General features: G+C 45.9%; 1 protein-coding gene across 3 annotated transcripts; it reads left to right on the top strand.

Annotated features, from left to right (window-relative positions):
- The first annotated feature begins 252 nt into the window (after nucleotides 1-252).
- CHRNA9 (cholinergic receptor nicotinic alpha 9 subunit) lies at nucleotides 253-15,156 on the top strand. Of its 3 annotated transcripts, none has more exons than XM_040965779.1 (6): nucleotides 253-481; nucleotides 2,236-2,374; nucleotides 2,624-2,769; nucleotides 4,307-4,461; nucleotides 11,016-11,548; nucleotides 12,424-15,156. In XM_040965779.1, the coding sequence occupies exons 2-6, from the start codon at nucleotides 2,311-2,313 to the stop codon at nucleotides 12,966-12,968; spliced, it is 1,443 nt and encodes a 480-aa protein (XP_040821713.1). In that variant the 5' UTR covers nucleotides 253-481; nucleotides 2,236-2,310; the 3' UTR covers nucleotides 12,969-15,156. The 3 variants fall into 3 exon arrangements, with proteins under 3 accessions (XP_040821713.1, XP_040821712.1, XP_040821711.1); XM_040965778.1 differs by having other exon boundaries at nucleotides 2,251-2,374; XM_040965777.1 differs by lacking the exon at nucleotides 253-481 and having other exon boundaries at nucleotides 1,592-2,374.
- Nucleotides 15,157-16,141: the final 985 nt, after the last annotated feature.

Raw genomic sequence — 16,141 nt, forward strand, 5'->3', positions numbered from 1 at the left:
AAAAAACTAGAACCAGGCCTGGTGCTGTAGCCTAGCAGCTAAAGTCTTTACCTTGCATGCACCAGAATCCCATGTGGGCATTGGTTCTAATCCTGGCAGCCCTGCTTCCCATCCAGCTCCCTGCCAGCAGCCTGGAAAAGCAGTCCCTGACACCGACATGGGAGACCCAGAGGAAGCTCCTGGTTCCTTGTTTCAACCTGGCCCAGTCTTGCCCATTGCAGTCATTTGGAGGAGTGAACCAGCAGATAGAAGATGCTGTCTCTTTGTAACTCATTCTTTCACTTGATCTTAGTGATATAACTCTGCCTTAAAAAAATCATTTTCGTTGTCTGAGCCCACATCATAGAAAAAACATTTAAACCCTGACCAGTGTGTCTGATTTCTCCTTCCGTATAGTGCCTGGAGAGCTGCAGGATCCTGACGCTGCCAGCTCTGTAGTTGACAAGTTCGAAGCTACCTGGAAGACAGTGGTTGGGAACAGGTGAGCAGGTCCCTGGAAAACACCTGGTTGTCCTTTTCAGAGTGAATTGGAGAGGAATTTGTTCTCTAGTTGACAGCACCTTTGCCCTAGAAGTCAAAATATCTCCCCAAAGCTTTGGTTTACTCTGGCCTGCTTTAGCATTGAGAGTTGCAGACTCATTTAAATATATATATATATTTATATGTAACATATATTGTCTATTATAAATAATATGCAGTTATATATTCTACATTACATGTAAATATACTATATATTTATATATTAGAAATGTGTGTTTATGTATTTATATGTGTGTATATGTACATGTATGTATATCTAAGTGGTCAACTGCCAGTCTGCATCCCAGGACCTCAGTCTGCCCCGTGGGGGTCAGACATTTAACTCCATCCCAGAGGTTCCTTCGCGGCTGCAGAGCAGCGTCTGAGCGTGGGCACTGGCAACCGTGTCATTTCATGAGTGAGTCAGGCCTGAGCTGGAGGAAAATAACATCTTTACAATCAACACCAGGGGAGAGGCAATTAAGGATCCTACTGAGTGTCTTGTTTCACTTGGAGGATCTATTCCTGAAGAGGGAGAGGGTGACTCATCAGATGGCTGTAACCTGATGAAACAGGGCTATCCAATTTCCTGGCTTGCTCGGATTCCAGGCAGCCAAACCATCTTCATTTGCTTTCCCAAGGCGCCTCCCCCAGGCTAAGGGAGGGGACAGAACCTCCCACACAACCCCCCAGTTCCCAGGCTACATTAGCAATTGGAAATCAAGGTTCTTTTGTGGGAGCAAAATTAGATCACAGATGAGAAATGATTGAAATGACATGAAGTGCTTTCCAGCGGAGGCCGCATCATCTCCAGCAGTCCCGCTGATATTGGCTGTGAGTCATTCTCCGCTGATTGGGTTCACCTCACCCGGGTACCGTTCTGTTGTTTTCCAGTGCTGGTAAAATCACGATTTGATAAAAGTAGAAATTATGGACCTGCGAAGCTGGCTAGAAGGGACAGTTGCTGACACTGATGTGCTGTGCTGGGTACAAGGGGCTGTCACGCTCAGCACAGCTGTAGTTGTGGGCAAGAGGGAACGTTATGCCCCACCCTCCACCCCAGGTCCATAGTTCAGGGAGGATCGGGAATATCCCAGAACCCAGGAGGGCTTGGCCTGGGGGTCAGACCCAAGCATTCAACTCCAAACCCAGTTCGCAGTGTTGCTGCTTTTCAGATGCCCAGTGGGATACCTGAGGACTTGATCCAAAGTAGAAGTGGGAAAAGAAACCCAGGTGCCCTTCTGGCCCTGAGACCTCGGGCTGTTTGTCTTCTGCCTTCAGATGCTGCTAGAAGCGCACAGGGTCTTTCTGGATTGATTTCAACTTCTCTTGGTCTCACGTGGCAACTTCTTACTGTTCCCTGCCACAGGTGTAGAAAACTCACATTCTGCTTAGCTGTGGTCTCCCGGGGTCCGACAGACCCTCTGAGTCCTGCTCCTTTCTTCTTTTCTTCAGTCTGAATGCCCCTGCCAAGCATGACTGCCTCCCCGGCCCCCACCCCTTACTGGGATGGCTCCCCTACAATGGCCCTGCTGGTCCTGCCCCACCCTTGGGCTCCAGCTCAGCCACTGAAGCTGCAGCTCTCCGGTTACCCAGAGGGGAGGGAGGGCAGGCAGGCAGGCATCTGGGTTGCAGGACCTCCATGCCATGGGCAGTGCATGCCCAAGCTCTCCATCTCACACTGAGACTGTGGCAGCGTGGGCTATTTGTGCCGAGCCCTTTGTGTTTCAGAGAGGGACGTAGAAGACCTCACTGCCGGCCTGGCACTTCATAGAGACTCAGGAAAAAGGGATGAGCTGGCTCTATTCCTGCATCTCTTTTTGCTCGATTTACCTGGCAGCTTCCAGACTGAAAGGTGAGGGGGGTAGAGGTGGGTATGTGTGGTCAATTCTTTGATGGGGCAGGAGACAGAAGAAATTATCTAAGTGCATGGAAGTGGTCCCTGCCCCACCCTGACTTGTCCTGCTCCAGATGGAATGTGCCAGGAAGACAGCACCTCCATTGAGCCATGCTTAGGCCCTCGCTGGGTGGGGCTGGGCCGTCTCCAGTCTTAGATCGTCCGAGGTTGCTCTTCAGTGTTGACTGCATCCTTCTCTCTGAGCAGCTGTAGAGACGGCAGATGGAAAATACGCACAGAAGTTGTTTAATGACCTTTTTGAAGATTATTCCAATGCCCTCCGCCCAGTGGAGGATACAGATACAGTCCTGAATGTGACGCTGCAGATCACACTGTCTCAGATCAAGGACATGGTGAGTGGCCAACAGTGAGCACGCTTTGGAGTGCTGCCTCGAGGGGAGACAGCCGGGCCCTTTGACAGGACTGTCACGAGCCAGGATTCGGAGGGAAGGAGAGTAGACAGCCAGCAGGAGGAGAACTCCAGCTTCTGCAGAATTTAGTTCCCTAAGGGTTACCTAATCCTGGTCAGTCTTATGCAATCTAAAGAAAGGTGGTGCTCCATGCTATATAAGTTCATTGACGTGAAATGCTCCTGATGGGTAAATCAGGACAGAGAGTGAAATGGTTACAGGAAGACAGAGGGCAAGAAGGAAGAAATGGTCAGTGACCTCTACCAGTATGGCTCACTTTCAGGGTTGCTGAACATGTCCTTAAATCAGACAATGGCAAGGGTTACACTCGATTGTCAGTTTCTTAGAAGCTGCTGGATTTTACACTTTAAAAAAAGATTTATTATTATTATTTTTTATTGGAAAGGCAGGTATACAGAGAGGGAGAGACAGAGAGGAAGCTGGTTCACTCCTCCAGTAGCTGCAATGCCTGGAGCTGAACCAATCTGAAGCCAGGAGCCAGGAGCCTCTTCCTGGCCTCCCACATGGGTACAGGGTCACAAGTCTTTGGGATATCCTTGACTGCTTTCCCAGGCCACAAGCAGGGAGCTGGATAGGAAATGGAGCAGCCAGGATTAGAATCGGTGCCCAGGGCCCGGCGGCGTGGCCTCAGCTCAAGTCCTCGCCTTGAATGTACCGGGATCCCATATGGGTGCCAGTTCTAATCTCAGCAGCTCCACTTCCCATCCAGCTCCCCGCTTGTGGCCTGGGAAAGCAGTCGAGGATGGCCCAAAGCCTTGGGACCCTGCACCCGTGTGGGAGACCCGGGAAGAGATTCCTGGTTCCCAACTTCAGATCGGCGCAGCACCGGCCATTGCAATCACTTGGAGAGTGAATCATCGGATGGAAGATCTTCCTCTCTGTCTCTCCTCCTCTCTGTATATCTGACTTTGTAATAAAAATAACTGAATATTAAAAAAAAAAAAAAGAATTGGTGCCCAGATGGGATCCTGGTGTGTGCAAGGCGAGAACTTTAGCCTCTAGGCTACCACACCAGGCCCTGGATTTTACACTTCTAAAGTGGTTAATGTAATGAATTTTATGTCACAAGAATCTAATCCCAATTTTTTAGGTTTTTATCAAAGATGACAGGTGGTGTTTTAAAGATGGCAACTCATTTAGTGGCTTCATGTACTTAATTATACGAAGGTAAGGATCACAGATTTTTCTTCTGTCCAGAACTTGCCTGACTTTCTCATTCAAGTGTATCATTCATGGACAATTGATCTGTGCTAAGTTCTGAAGACAAACACTTGTCTGCTTCCTGTTCTGAACACTAATGAAGGACAACAAGACGTGGTGTTGGTAGCCAATTGAAGGGATCAAATGAAAAAGCTCTCACTTACTGAGGATGGATGTTCTTGACATTCCTGTTACGAAGCTAGCAGGCATTTGGCTGGGATAGCTCCTGGGTAAATTAACCTCTGAGTTCATTGTATAGGATGAAAGAAACCAAATTCTGACCGCCTACCTATGGATTCGCCAAACCTGGCATGACGCGTATCTCACGTGGGATCGAGACCAGTATGATGGATTGGATTCCATCAGGATTCCCAGCGATCTCGTGTGGAGGCCAGACATTGTCCTGTATAACAAGTAAGTGCCTTTCCAGGAATGGACTTGCTGATTTGACAGAACTGAAACCTAACGAAGAAGAACTCTTTAAAATAGTCGTGAAGCTGATTATGAAGCCCTTCTCACAGACCTTGAAATAAACTTTATCAAGTCTGGGGTAACATAAAAGCCAAACTCAAGCTGCTGTCTCCTCTTTCGGGCAAATTTGCTAGGGCTTGAGTTCGTTAGGCTGTTATATCAAAGCATTGTGGACTGGGAGACCCTCAGAAATGTTACTTATTTATTATTTATTTTCATTATATTTGAAAGGCAGAGAACAGACAACCTTCATCCAGGAGGGGATGACCTGTGGGCTTTTTGTGGAGTGGAGCACACATTCTGTTGGGGCACCCAAGCTGGCCCTTTGCTGGCCTTGTGTAAACGGTCACATGCCCAGGAATCCCCTGGGACCTTGCTGGCCAGCACCTGCTTCAGGTCTGAGGCCCACACCCAGAGCTATCTGCCCCAAGCTCCAGCCCTGGGCTAGGCTGGAAGGAGGAACCAGGTCTCCCTGTCACAGTTGGAGCTCTGTTTCTGTGCCTGTTGCCCAGTGAGCTTCTCCATAGAAGTTTCCCTGAGTAGGGGAAACCCTTCTGGGGCTCAGAACCATGTGAAAGTGGGGCACCTCTGGGGGCTCCCCTGGTGGAGCCTTCCTGCTCCCTTGTGGTGAGCCACACCCTGCCTTTTAGTTTCACTCCTGACTTGGAGAGTTCAGCTACGGGTCATGACCTGTAGAACCATAGCCCTGATCCTGCTGTCCGTCCCTCAGCTTGAGGGCCACAAGAAGCTTCCATGCTCTGTCTGACATGAGACAGCATGCAAGAACTGGTACTTTCTTCTGTAGTTCACCTTCCTGTGCATGTGCTCTCCTTGTCTCTCACATACACACAGCACAAGAAAATAAACCACCATTCTCACCATTCTTGCTTCACCATTCTCTTACACGGAGCACACAGTTGACATAGGTGATCACTGATAGCCTTCTGTAAGTTTGTTTTTCTTAAGATTTATTCATTTTTATTGGAACGTCAGATAGAGAAGAAGAGATACAAAGATCTTCTGTCTACTGATTCACTTCCTAGGTAGCCCGCAATGGCTGGAGCTGAGCCAGTCCAAAGCCAGGAATTTCCTCCAGGTCTCCCATGCAGGGTCCCAAGGCTTTGGCCCATCCTCAACTGCTTTCCCAGGCCACAAGCTGGATGGGAAGTGAAGCCACTGGGATTAGAACTGGCTTCCATATGGAATCTTGGTGAATGCAAGGCGAGGACTTTAGTCACTAGGCTACTGAGCTGGGTCCAATCTTCTATAAATTCTAACAACTCCATAGTTCTCCTTCCCACTCTGTCCAAGGCAAGCTTGGATGGTAATCTAAGTAGAACCCATCCAGAGTGCCAATCTTCCTGCCACCCTCTCCCAGCTTAGAGGTGCCAATTTCGTATCATTGACCTCTCACAAACCTCCCATGGCTCTGGTCAATTCTGTCCTCACTCTCTGGCCACCCCCCAGATTACCAGCCTTGAGCTGTTGTGTGGGTTCTGCTCGCACCTCTTTCTCAACAAAGCACCTTTTCACCCTGTGGATGAATCCACCCCTCTCGGCTGCCTCCAGGCCTCCTTGTCCTCCAGACAGAGACAATTCTATTTCTGGTTTGCAGCTCTCTTTGCCCTCTCGTTCTCAATGAAATGTCTCACAGTGTTCCTATTTAGAGAAGCTCTAAGTGTGGCTGTGGCTTGGATGATATTTGCATACTTTTAGCCAACTGGAATAAAAATAGAGGAGCATTCTAGGACCCTAGTCAGGGTTGTTCCCCCTGACCATGATCCTCTGGCAGAATCCCTGGCTCTGCAGACAGTCCTGAGGACAGATACAGTGTTGCTACTTCTCAGAAACTGGTTCCGAACATTGTGAACCACAAACTGTTCTTGAGTGGTGATGGGGGTGGAGTGATGGGGTGGAGGGAGTTAAGCATGGGGTGATTCAGCCTGGTGCGACCAGGGTACTTGGCATCTAGAGTCACTCTTGGTGCCTGAGACCATGGTGCCGGACATGTCAGAGGTGGGCAAGCGAGATGGTGCGCTTGGAAGGCATGTCATAGGAGGAACAGTTGAGTTTGTTGATGCTTGGTTCTGAAGAGAGGGTCTTAGATCTACCTTAGCAATCGTGGGAAAGAACTCCAGAGGGAAGAAGCTGCAGCTAAACAGCAGATAAGTTCTACTTAGAAGAGGACAAATTCCCTAATAAATTTAGTCATGAATCTCCCTAAGATATAATGAACTCTTTAGCAATATAATATTTCAAGTAGATATTAAACATTAAACTCCCAGCAAACTGGTAAAGGAATAAATGAATTGGGCTTGAACTGCTGGTATGGGCTTAGTATCGGCAAGTATGTGGTTAGTACAGTATTTAAAATAAAAGGCTGCAAGGATTTCTGACATTTTCAAATTGCATAAAAAAGTTGACCACAGAAATTTCAAGTGATTAGGGGAGAGTTATGAATTTTAATGGGCAGTTTTAATGGGAAAATTTAATGGACAACAAAATTTAATGGTTGATATTTAGACCTCAGGAGGAACTGGATGCCCTATGGAATTAGATTTTTGTGTAGAAGTCAGCTTTAAGGTGGCTTTCCTAGTTACAGGTGGTGATGGGGAGAATGACAAGACTCCCCATTGGGCTGAGGTAAAGGGGAGTGGGGAGGAGCAGATCTGGAGGGAGAGGGTCTGTCGGTCTAGTTTGGGAAACGCAAGGTGCATATGCCTGGAGCTGCCCCACCATGAAGCTGCGAAGGCACAACTTGAGCCCAGAAAATTAGGTCAGTGCTGGAGGCATCCAGAGCCTTCCCAGACCCTTGCAGAGCTGGTCAAGGAAAGGAAGAAAATGACTGAGGATCATATTGGGGGTAGTCTCTGTGATGTGAGAAATTTATGGGGCAAAGAAAGAAGAAATGGTTAGAGACCGAGAACTGAAGCAGAGCTACACCATGGGGAAGAAGGGGTGTGAGGAACAACCCAGAGCGGCCGCGGTGGCCAAGATAACCCCTTAGAAGGCAGAGGCTGGGGACAGAAAGAAGAAGGGACTGAAGGATTGAGGAAGCTGCCAAGTCTGCGCTGAAAGGCCAGGTGCTTCCCAGGGACTGAAAAACAAAATCCTGGCTGGCTCTTGCTTACCAGGCTGCTGCTCCCCAATTTCCAAGAATGGGCTGACGCTTTTTGTTATTTTTATTTATTTTTCTGATCTGAAAGGTAGAGAGATGGACGGGCACACCCTGGTTTTAAGATTTCTACCCTCTAGATCTATTATGATGCTAAATGGTGGTGCTGGCATCCCACACGTGTGCCAGGACAAATCCCAGCTGTGCCACTTCCCAGCTAACACGTCTGGGAAAGCAGTGGATGATGGTTCAAGTGCATAGGCCTTTGTAACTCACAGGAAAGATCTACCCAGCCCCCAGTCGTTGCGGCCATCTGAGGATGTCCCTCTGTCTCCTTCACTCTGTAACTGTGCCTTTCCAAAGAAAACACCTCTTTTTTTTTTCTTTTTTTCAGAAAGAGCTGAGGGGGGGGGGGGTAAAACCATAAAATACTAGTCATTAAATGATTGAATAAAAGTGTCTTTACTCCTAGTCAGCTAAGGTGATATCTTTAGTGGATATCTTTGGCCTCTGGTTGAGTTTGGCCAATGGGTTCTTGCTGGGTGATAAAACAGAGAGAGAATAGGTATATAAGCCCTTGCTTCTTCCCTATAGAGTTATCTGTGGCTCTAAAGAAAGTCATGGTTTCTGCCACAGAGTCACTCTTCACGCAATACGCTCCTCCCAGCTCGTAGCAACTACACCTTCCCTTCACCTCCTCGGACCTCGAATGACAGCAGCTCAGCCGGGCCTAGGTGGCTGTGGTTGTTCCTCATCTGACACTTCTGCAAATCACCCCTTTAATAAACCTGCCTAAAATGACGTAGTTTCAGCGGATTGTACATTAGCTACAGGGGTCTGGGTGAACGCCGTTGTTCTAGTCCAGATAGGTCCTCCCTGGTCCCCAGATTTCTGCTCTCACTCAAGGCAGTTTGATGGGTGAGTGTTTTCCACTCATACATAAGAGGTCTTCAAAAAGCTTATATAAGGCCAGTGTAGATGATGCAAAACTGAATTTCAAAAACTGTTTGTATCAAAACAAATTTATCTTTTACTTCCATTTTTTTCCACGAATGTTTTGAAGTTCCCATGGGTACCTTTCACCCCTCATATAGCTAATGATACATATTTCTTATTGCAATAGGGGACAGGTTCAGGCACTTTCAAGAAATTCATTTTTTTTAAATCTTCACAAAGACCCACATAAGTGCTGGCACTGTGGCATAACAAGTTAAGCCACTGCTTATGATGCTGGTTTCCCATATTGGAGGACTGGTTCCAGTTCTGTTCTGCTTCTGATCCAGCTCCCTGCTAATGTGTCTAGGAGAGCAGTGGTGGATGGCTCCAGTGCTTGGGCCTCTGCATCATGTGGGAGACAGCGATGGAGTTCTGGACTCTGAAACCACTGTGGTCCTTTGGAGAGTGAACTATCAGACAGCAGTTTTTGCTTTTGCTCTCCATCTCTCTCCAACTCTCCCTCTGTCTCTATGTAATTCTGCCTTTCAAATAAATAAACATTTTTAAAAGAAAGAAAAATCCCATTGGAGTATGGAGTTGACCCAATCAGGTGGTTGTAGCTAACAGTTTTGGTGCCAATTTAAAAAATTTAAAATCATTTTTAAAAAAATGCCTGTTTGACCCAATACATCATCTTAAGTAAGGAGTTAGTGAATACATGTAAAAATTCAGTGACAGAAATGTTTCCTGAAGAATTCTTTATACATAGGAAATTGAACCCAACCATGATGCGAAACATGGGTAGGTTAGTTAAATAAGGATGGTGCATTTACGTTGTGGAATATCGTACAATACTGTTCACCCGTGAAGCAGGGAATGTTGTAGAAGACTATGAACAGTTGACCAGGTTAAAAAATATTGTTCTGGTTTGATTTGGTTTTGGTAAATGAGCTTTTTAAATTTGGGGATAATTTTAGATTTTCAAAACATGTGGGAAAACAGTGCAGAGTTCCTGTAAAGCTGTCACCTCACTTCCCCTAACGTTATACCTTACACAACCGGGGGTGCCTTTGTCAAGATTCTTGCAGTGTGATTAACTAAACTACAGACTCGATTTGGATTTCACCAGCTGAAGGAAAACAAGCATTTTTTTTCCACCAGCACATTTTTTTCTGCTCCAAGATCCAGCCTAGGATATCACATTTCCTTTAGCCAAAATATGTTTTGTGGGGAAAGAAAATGTAAGCAAGTGGAAGGATAAGCATCCAAGTGTGAACAGGAACATAACAGCATCAGACCGAAATTGACTTTGAGTACTTGGTGGCAGAAAGAAACCTGTTAGAAAAATGTGGTGCATCTTAGTAAGTGAAAGAAGTCAGTAGCCAGACTTTAGAAAAGACAGGACCCAGACAGCTCTAGTGATGGAGATAGCAGGCACTATTGAGCTACTTTTGTATAACAGGGAGACATCGCCAAGGTGTCTGGTTTTTTTTTTTTTTTTGGTCTTTATGTCACTCTGCCTAAGATCTGAACTCTGGCATGTGTGACTGAGTTAAGCCTGTCCTGTACCACACGGAGAGCCCTGAACTGGCAGGAGCACCCTGATCTGCTTTGCTGGGGATAAACAAAGAGTAATTCCCTAAAGGGAAACAGAACTTCTGTATCCAAGACACTGGGTATAAATAAGGCACTGGAAGATGCATCCAGAATAAGTGAACATCTCTGAGGTTGTGGGTGAGTAACTTCTATCTGGTTTACACAAGCAACAAAAAGCTATTTTAATATTCCTGTGCCTAAATGGAACAAACTCAGCTAAGCAGATGCTAGCTATGACAGGCTTACTTTTTTCCTCTGGATGTTCAAATGGCACCGGCAATGGACAGCAAAGACCGTGGGGGCAGAGACACAGCAAAGGAAGAAAGCAAGAGAACTTGGCCTTGCCTGGCTACTGGTCAAGGAGACAGAGGAAGTCATTTGTTTTTGTTTTGAGATTTATTTATTTATTTTAAAAGGCAGAGCAATAGAGGAAGAGAGGGGTTAAAAAAATCTCACACCTTCTGGTTCAGCCTGGAAATAGTCACAGCAGTCACTATAATCCAGGCTGAAGCCAGTAACCTGGAGCTCCCCCTCGACCTCCCCCATGGGTGACAGGGACCCAAACCATTGGGCCATCTTCCCCCATCATCCCAGGTGCACTAGTAGGGAGCTGGTTGGGCAGCAGAGTGATTTTGCTATGGCATACTATGTCAGCGCCACAAGTGATGCCATAGCAGCAGCCACAAGATGGAAGAGCTATTCCCAAACTCTCAAACCAGAACAACCAGGAAGTTGGTGGTGATGCATTGCCAATGACACTCAAGTGCTGGGCAAGGGAAGGGAGCACGGCCTTCCAGGTAAGGAAGCAGGTGAGTGCTCCCCCCCGCATCCTTACTCCTCTGCCCTGCAGAGCCGATGACGAGTCTTCAGAGCCTGTAAACACCAACGTGGTCCTGCGCTATGATGGGCTCATCACCTGGGACTCACCCGCCATCACCAAGAGCTCCTGCGTGGTAGATGTCACCTACTTCCCCTTCGACAACCAGCAGTGCAACCTGACCTTCGGTTCCTGGACCTACAACGGCAACCAGGTGGACCTCTTTAACGCCCTGGACAGCGGGGATCTCTCCGACTTTATCGAAGATGTCGAATGGGAGGTCCATGGTATGCCCGCTGTCAAGAATGTCATCTCCTACGGCTGCTGCTCAGAGCCTTACCCGGATGTGACCTTTACCCTCCTGCTAAAGAGGAGGTCCTCTTTCTACATCGTCAACCTCCTCATCCCCTGTGTCCTCATCTCTTTCCTGGCACCCCTGAGTTTTTACCTGCCGGCAGCCTCGGGGGAGAAGGTCTCCTTGGGAGTGACCATCCTATTGGCCATGACTGTATTCCAGCTGATGGTGGCTGAGATCATGCCGGCGTCCGAAAATGTGCCTCTGATTGGTGAGTTTCAACCTCTTGCTGAACTTGAAAACCTATCATGGTAGTGACTAGAACTGTGTGTGCTTTTAATTGAAAAAAAAAAAAGTTATTTGAGAGACAGAATTAGAGGCAGGGACAAACTCAATAGATACATAAAGAGGGGGGATTTGAAAACTTGTAACAGTTGGACCAACTTCCAACTCAGACTGTCATATAATTCACTTAGTGTGTGGCTGTCATCTCCTAGTGTAGCTATGGTTGTGAGAATCAACTCCGGTCTGTGGTCTCTGGGTTTATACAGAGGGGCAGGGAGATGCAGCCATTTAGAGCAGTGGTTCTTACAGTGGCGGTCACTGACATCAGAACTTCAGCACCACTGGGGAATTCATTTCCTTCCTTGATACCTCCTTCTCTTGAATATTTGCTTCATACAGCCACATTTCAAAGACTGATAGTGACACAGTCCCCTTTCTCAGCCAAAAGTAATTAATTTTCTTGTTAATGAGGTCTGGAAACAACTCTGACAACTGGTCAACATGATTATGTGTCAAGAATGGAAAGTTTTTTCCATATCATGGTCTCAAGCAAATATTTACAAACCTTTTAACCTGGATCCAGAGATGGTCCAGAGAACTTTAAATGAATCATCTCATCACAGTCCTGTGAGTCAGACACTACTATCACACCTATTTTATGAAGCAGGAAGCTGAGGCTTGGCAGGGTAGTGTATACTTTGCTCCAAGTCACAGGCCTAGTGGGTGGCCAAGCTGGCATTTGAACGCAGGAAGTCTGATTTAAAAGTTGATGCCAATTAATGACCAGAGTGTCCTAGTTTCATAGAAGAGGTTTTCTGAACAGCTGCCAGGCTAAGTTGGTTATTGTTATCTCAACTCCAGGCAAGTACTACATAGCCACCATGGCCTTGATCACGGCCTCCACCGCCTTGACCATCATGGTGATGAACATCCACTTCTGCGGGGCGGAGGCTCGGCCGGTGCCTCCCTGGGCCAGGGTGGTCATCTTGAAATACATGTCCAGGATCTTATTTGTCTACGATGTGGGTGAAAGCTGCCTTAGCCCGCACCAGGACAAGGAGCAGGGCCCCCACCTCACCAAGGTTTATGACAAACTCCCAGAGTCTAAGCCGCAGACACTCAGGAACAAAGCCCTTTCCAGAAAGAAGGAAATGAACAAACTCATAACGAATGACCTGGGGGGCCAGGCGCACAGCACCGTGGGTGCCGATGGTGACTGTGTCCGGTACAAATCCCTAACGAGGAATATCGAGTACATCGCCAAGTGCCTCAAGGACCACAAGGCCACCAACTCCAAGGGCAGTGAGTGGAAGAAGGTTGCGAAAGTCATCGATCGTTTTTTCATGTGGATTTTTTTCATTATGGTATTTGTGATGACTATTTTAATCATAGCGAGAGCAGATTAGTGGCCATTTGACATGTGAGGACATATTCATAAATTACCTTGTGATCTACTCCAAGCTTCTTCTAAGCCAGACTTTTGCTCATATATAATCCAGTGGTTAGATTGTCTGTGATTTTTATTTTTAACTTCAAATAAATATCATAGCAGCTTGTCAGTTTCAATTAAGCAGGAGATCTAAAATTTCAAGGGCAGAAAGATGGAAGAAAATAACAAAGTACATCATATTGCTCTTTTAAGTTTAAAGCAAAAATGAAAAAGGGAAACAAACTCATTTTCTCCTTAGTCCCTATTAAAATATCCTATAAGAAAAGGAGATTAGTCATGTATACCTTAATGTGATTTAAGGCATGGTGGTGACTTCTCTAGGAATGGTGCAGTTCAAATCAGTTTTCAAATGGCGGAATAAAAGGCTTTGTCCCAGGTAAATACATTTTAAGAGTTAGAGGTGACATGGGGAAAGATAACTTTTCTTCATAACAGTCACATCTTACATGTAGGTTGTATTTTCTATAACCCCTAAAGATGTGGCCATTCCTGCAATGAGCGTTTGAGTAAAACATGGTAGTCAGCAAGCTGGGCTCATTGGCTTGTTTGTTCAGCTAGTCATCAAATGTTGTTTCTAATGTAACGAAGTGATAGAACACACATTTACACTGGGTGTCAGCACAACTAGGGCACTGTCCTGCTCACTTGTAATCTTTGTAACCCTTAGACAGGCAAGTATGGCTGATCTTGAGTTTCAGGTGGAAAGAGGAAATGGGACTCAGCCCTCACTGTGACTCCACATTGGACCAGGCCTGCTAAAGCCACACTGTTTTTGACCATGATAGATTATGATTTAGGGTAGGAGAGACTGAGGAATTTGTTTGCTTACTTTTCTATCCTAATTTAATTCCTACATGTCTCCATTTCTTCCCTACTTCCAAATGTGTGATCAACCCCTCCCATCCCTACCTTGATTAAAATAACCCAGTCTATTCCCTAACTTCCAATTCCGTAACTATTTTTTCCAATTAAAAACAGAGAAAAAAGATTAATTAATTGAGGAAGGAGGGAATGCTACTTAGATTAGACATAATGGCATTTAAAAAAATGCTTGTGTTTAATTATTCAAAAAGTATTTGTTATGCATCGTATAGTTAATGCTAAACCAGCCTTGGGAGGAACAGCTATGAAGCTTGGTTTCTGCCCTCCATCTTCATGCTGCTCACGATTCAGTGGAGACGATGGTTAAGGTCAAGGACAAGTACAAAATAGGGTGGAAAGATTGACAGCCCAGAATCATGGACAAAGTGTCATGGAAGTAAAGATGAGGAGTCTTTAAGGGAAAGTTTAGTAAAGATTTTGTACAGGACATAATATTGGGATGAATTTTGAAGGATAAGTAGGAGTTTTCCAGAGAAACAAAGAAATAGGGTTTAGATTAGAGGGCATTAGGGATAAGAGTGAGAGCAGAGCTTAGAAGAATAAACACGTTGGGCTAGTCATCAGTTAGACTGGTAAAAAAATTGAGGAAACTTAAGGGGGGATCAGACAACTTTAATCATAGAAGTGATTTTTTCAGAAGTAAATTTATCATAGTTGCATATGGTCGCACAAAACCAGAAAATTGATATTTATGTACTTTAAATGGTTATTTATTCTTAAGAGCAATGCTGTTGTAATTTATTCAATTACTTTCCTCTTACCGGACAAGTGGTTTACTTTTTATGTTCCATGGTCTCCAAAGAGGACCATGCTCTAAAGTCTTAGAACCTGTGAGTGTAAGTGACTTGACGAATGCAAAGCACTCACCAACTGACATGGAGACGGAGAGAGTTATTTTGGGTTACCCAGGTGGGCCCAGAGTCATCATAAAGGGCCTTGTATGTGGAAGAACAAGGCAGAAGACAGAACCAAGGAGATGGCATCAGGAGAAGGACTCTGTCACTGGGCAAAACAGATGCTCTCACCCCACATGGGTGGCAAGGATTCAACCACCTGAACCATCACCTGTCTGTCAAGAAGCTGCAGTTGGAAATGGAGCAAGGACTCAAAACTCAAGCTCCACAATATGGATGGTGGTTTTCCTAGGTGGCAGTTGACTACTAGGCTAAATGACCATCCCAGGAATGTGTTTTTAATTTATTTTTCAGTTTGTGGAAATACACATTGAAGTTACTTCATAAAAAGTGTAACAGTTAACCCCAGTGTGAGATCTCTGTTTTTGTTTTTTTTTTAAGCTTGGCTTTCTGCTATTCCCAAAGTTCCATGTGCATATCCAGCTGCTTACCACATGTCTCAATCTGGAGGTCCCTGTGGTTGTTTCTAACTCCAAATGCCCATACAGAACCCTGTCCTGCAAAACCTAGTCCTTCCTGAGTCTTCTCCCTTTTCTCTAAGTCATTCCCAGCACCACCCTCTCCCCAACCCCATATCCAGACAGCTGCCAGAGTCTGTCTCCTAGGTTACCAACATGAGGGCGCTCCAACAGTTTGACAATGGCTCGAACAGCCTAGAGCTCCAGAGGTAGTAAAGGAACATCTGTACGGGTGATTTAGAGACATGGAAGGTAAAAATAAAAGGCTTGCAAGAGAATCTCAGGCTCCAGCTTGGTAAGTTCTAGCACTGGTGGCTACTTTGGCCAGGAAGTCCAGGCTCTCAGTAGCAGGGAAGCCACAAGTGGGTGCAGTACATTCCAACCTGCTGAGAATGTGCTGGTGAAGAAAGATAGGAGATGAGAAGGCATTATCCAGGGTAGGAGTTGTGGAAGGTGACAGGCTGCAGGCAGAACTCGGGCTCAAGGGCAGAATAGGCCTGATTACATTTCAGATAGAAAAAGACTGGGCAGCTACTATTTCCAAGGCATAGTATCCTAAGCCTCCATCTGCAGTGCCAGCATCCCATAATGGGCACCGGTTCAAGTCCACGCTGATCCATTTCCAATCCAGTTCCTTGCACCTGAGGAAGCAGCAAAAGATGGCTCAAGCCTTCAGGTCCATGCACCCACCTAGGAGACTCAGAAGAAGCTCCTGACTCCTAGCTTTGGACCAGTTCAGCTCCGGCCATTGCAGCCAATTGGAGAGTGAACCAATGGATGTAAGATCTTTCTATCTCTTCTTCTCACTCCATAACTTTCCAATTATAATAAGTAAATCTATAAAAAAAGAAAAGAAAAAAAAAAAAAGAAAGACT

This window comes from Ochotona curzoniae, unplaced genomic scaffold, assembly GCF_017591425.1.
Source record: "Ochotona curzoniae isolate NIBS_2020 unplaced genomic scaffold, NIBS_Ocur_1.0 scaffold_4505, whole genome shotgun sequence".
Lineage (NCBI taxonomy): Eukaryota > Metazoa > Chordata > Mammalia > Lagomorpha > Ochotonidae > Ochotona > Ochotona curzoniae.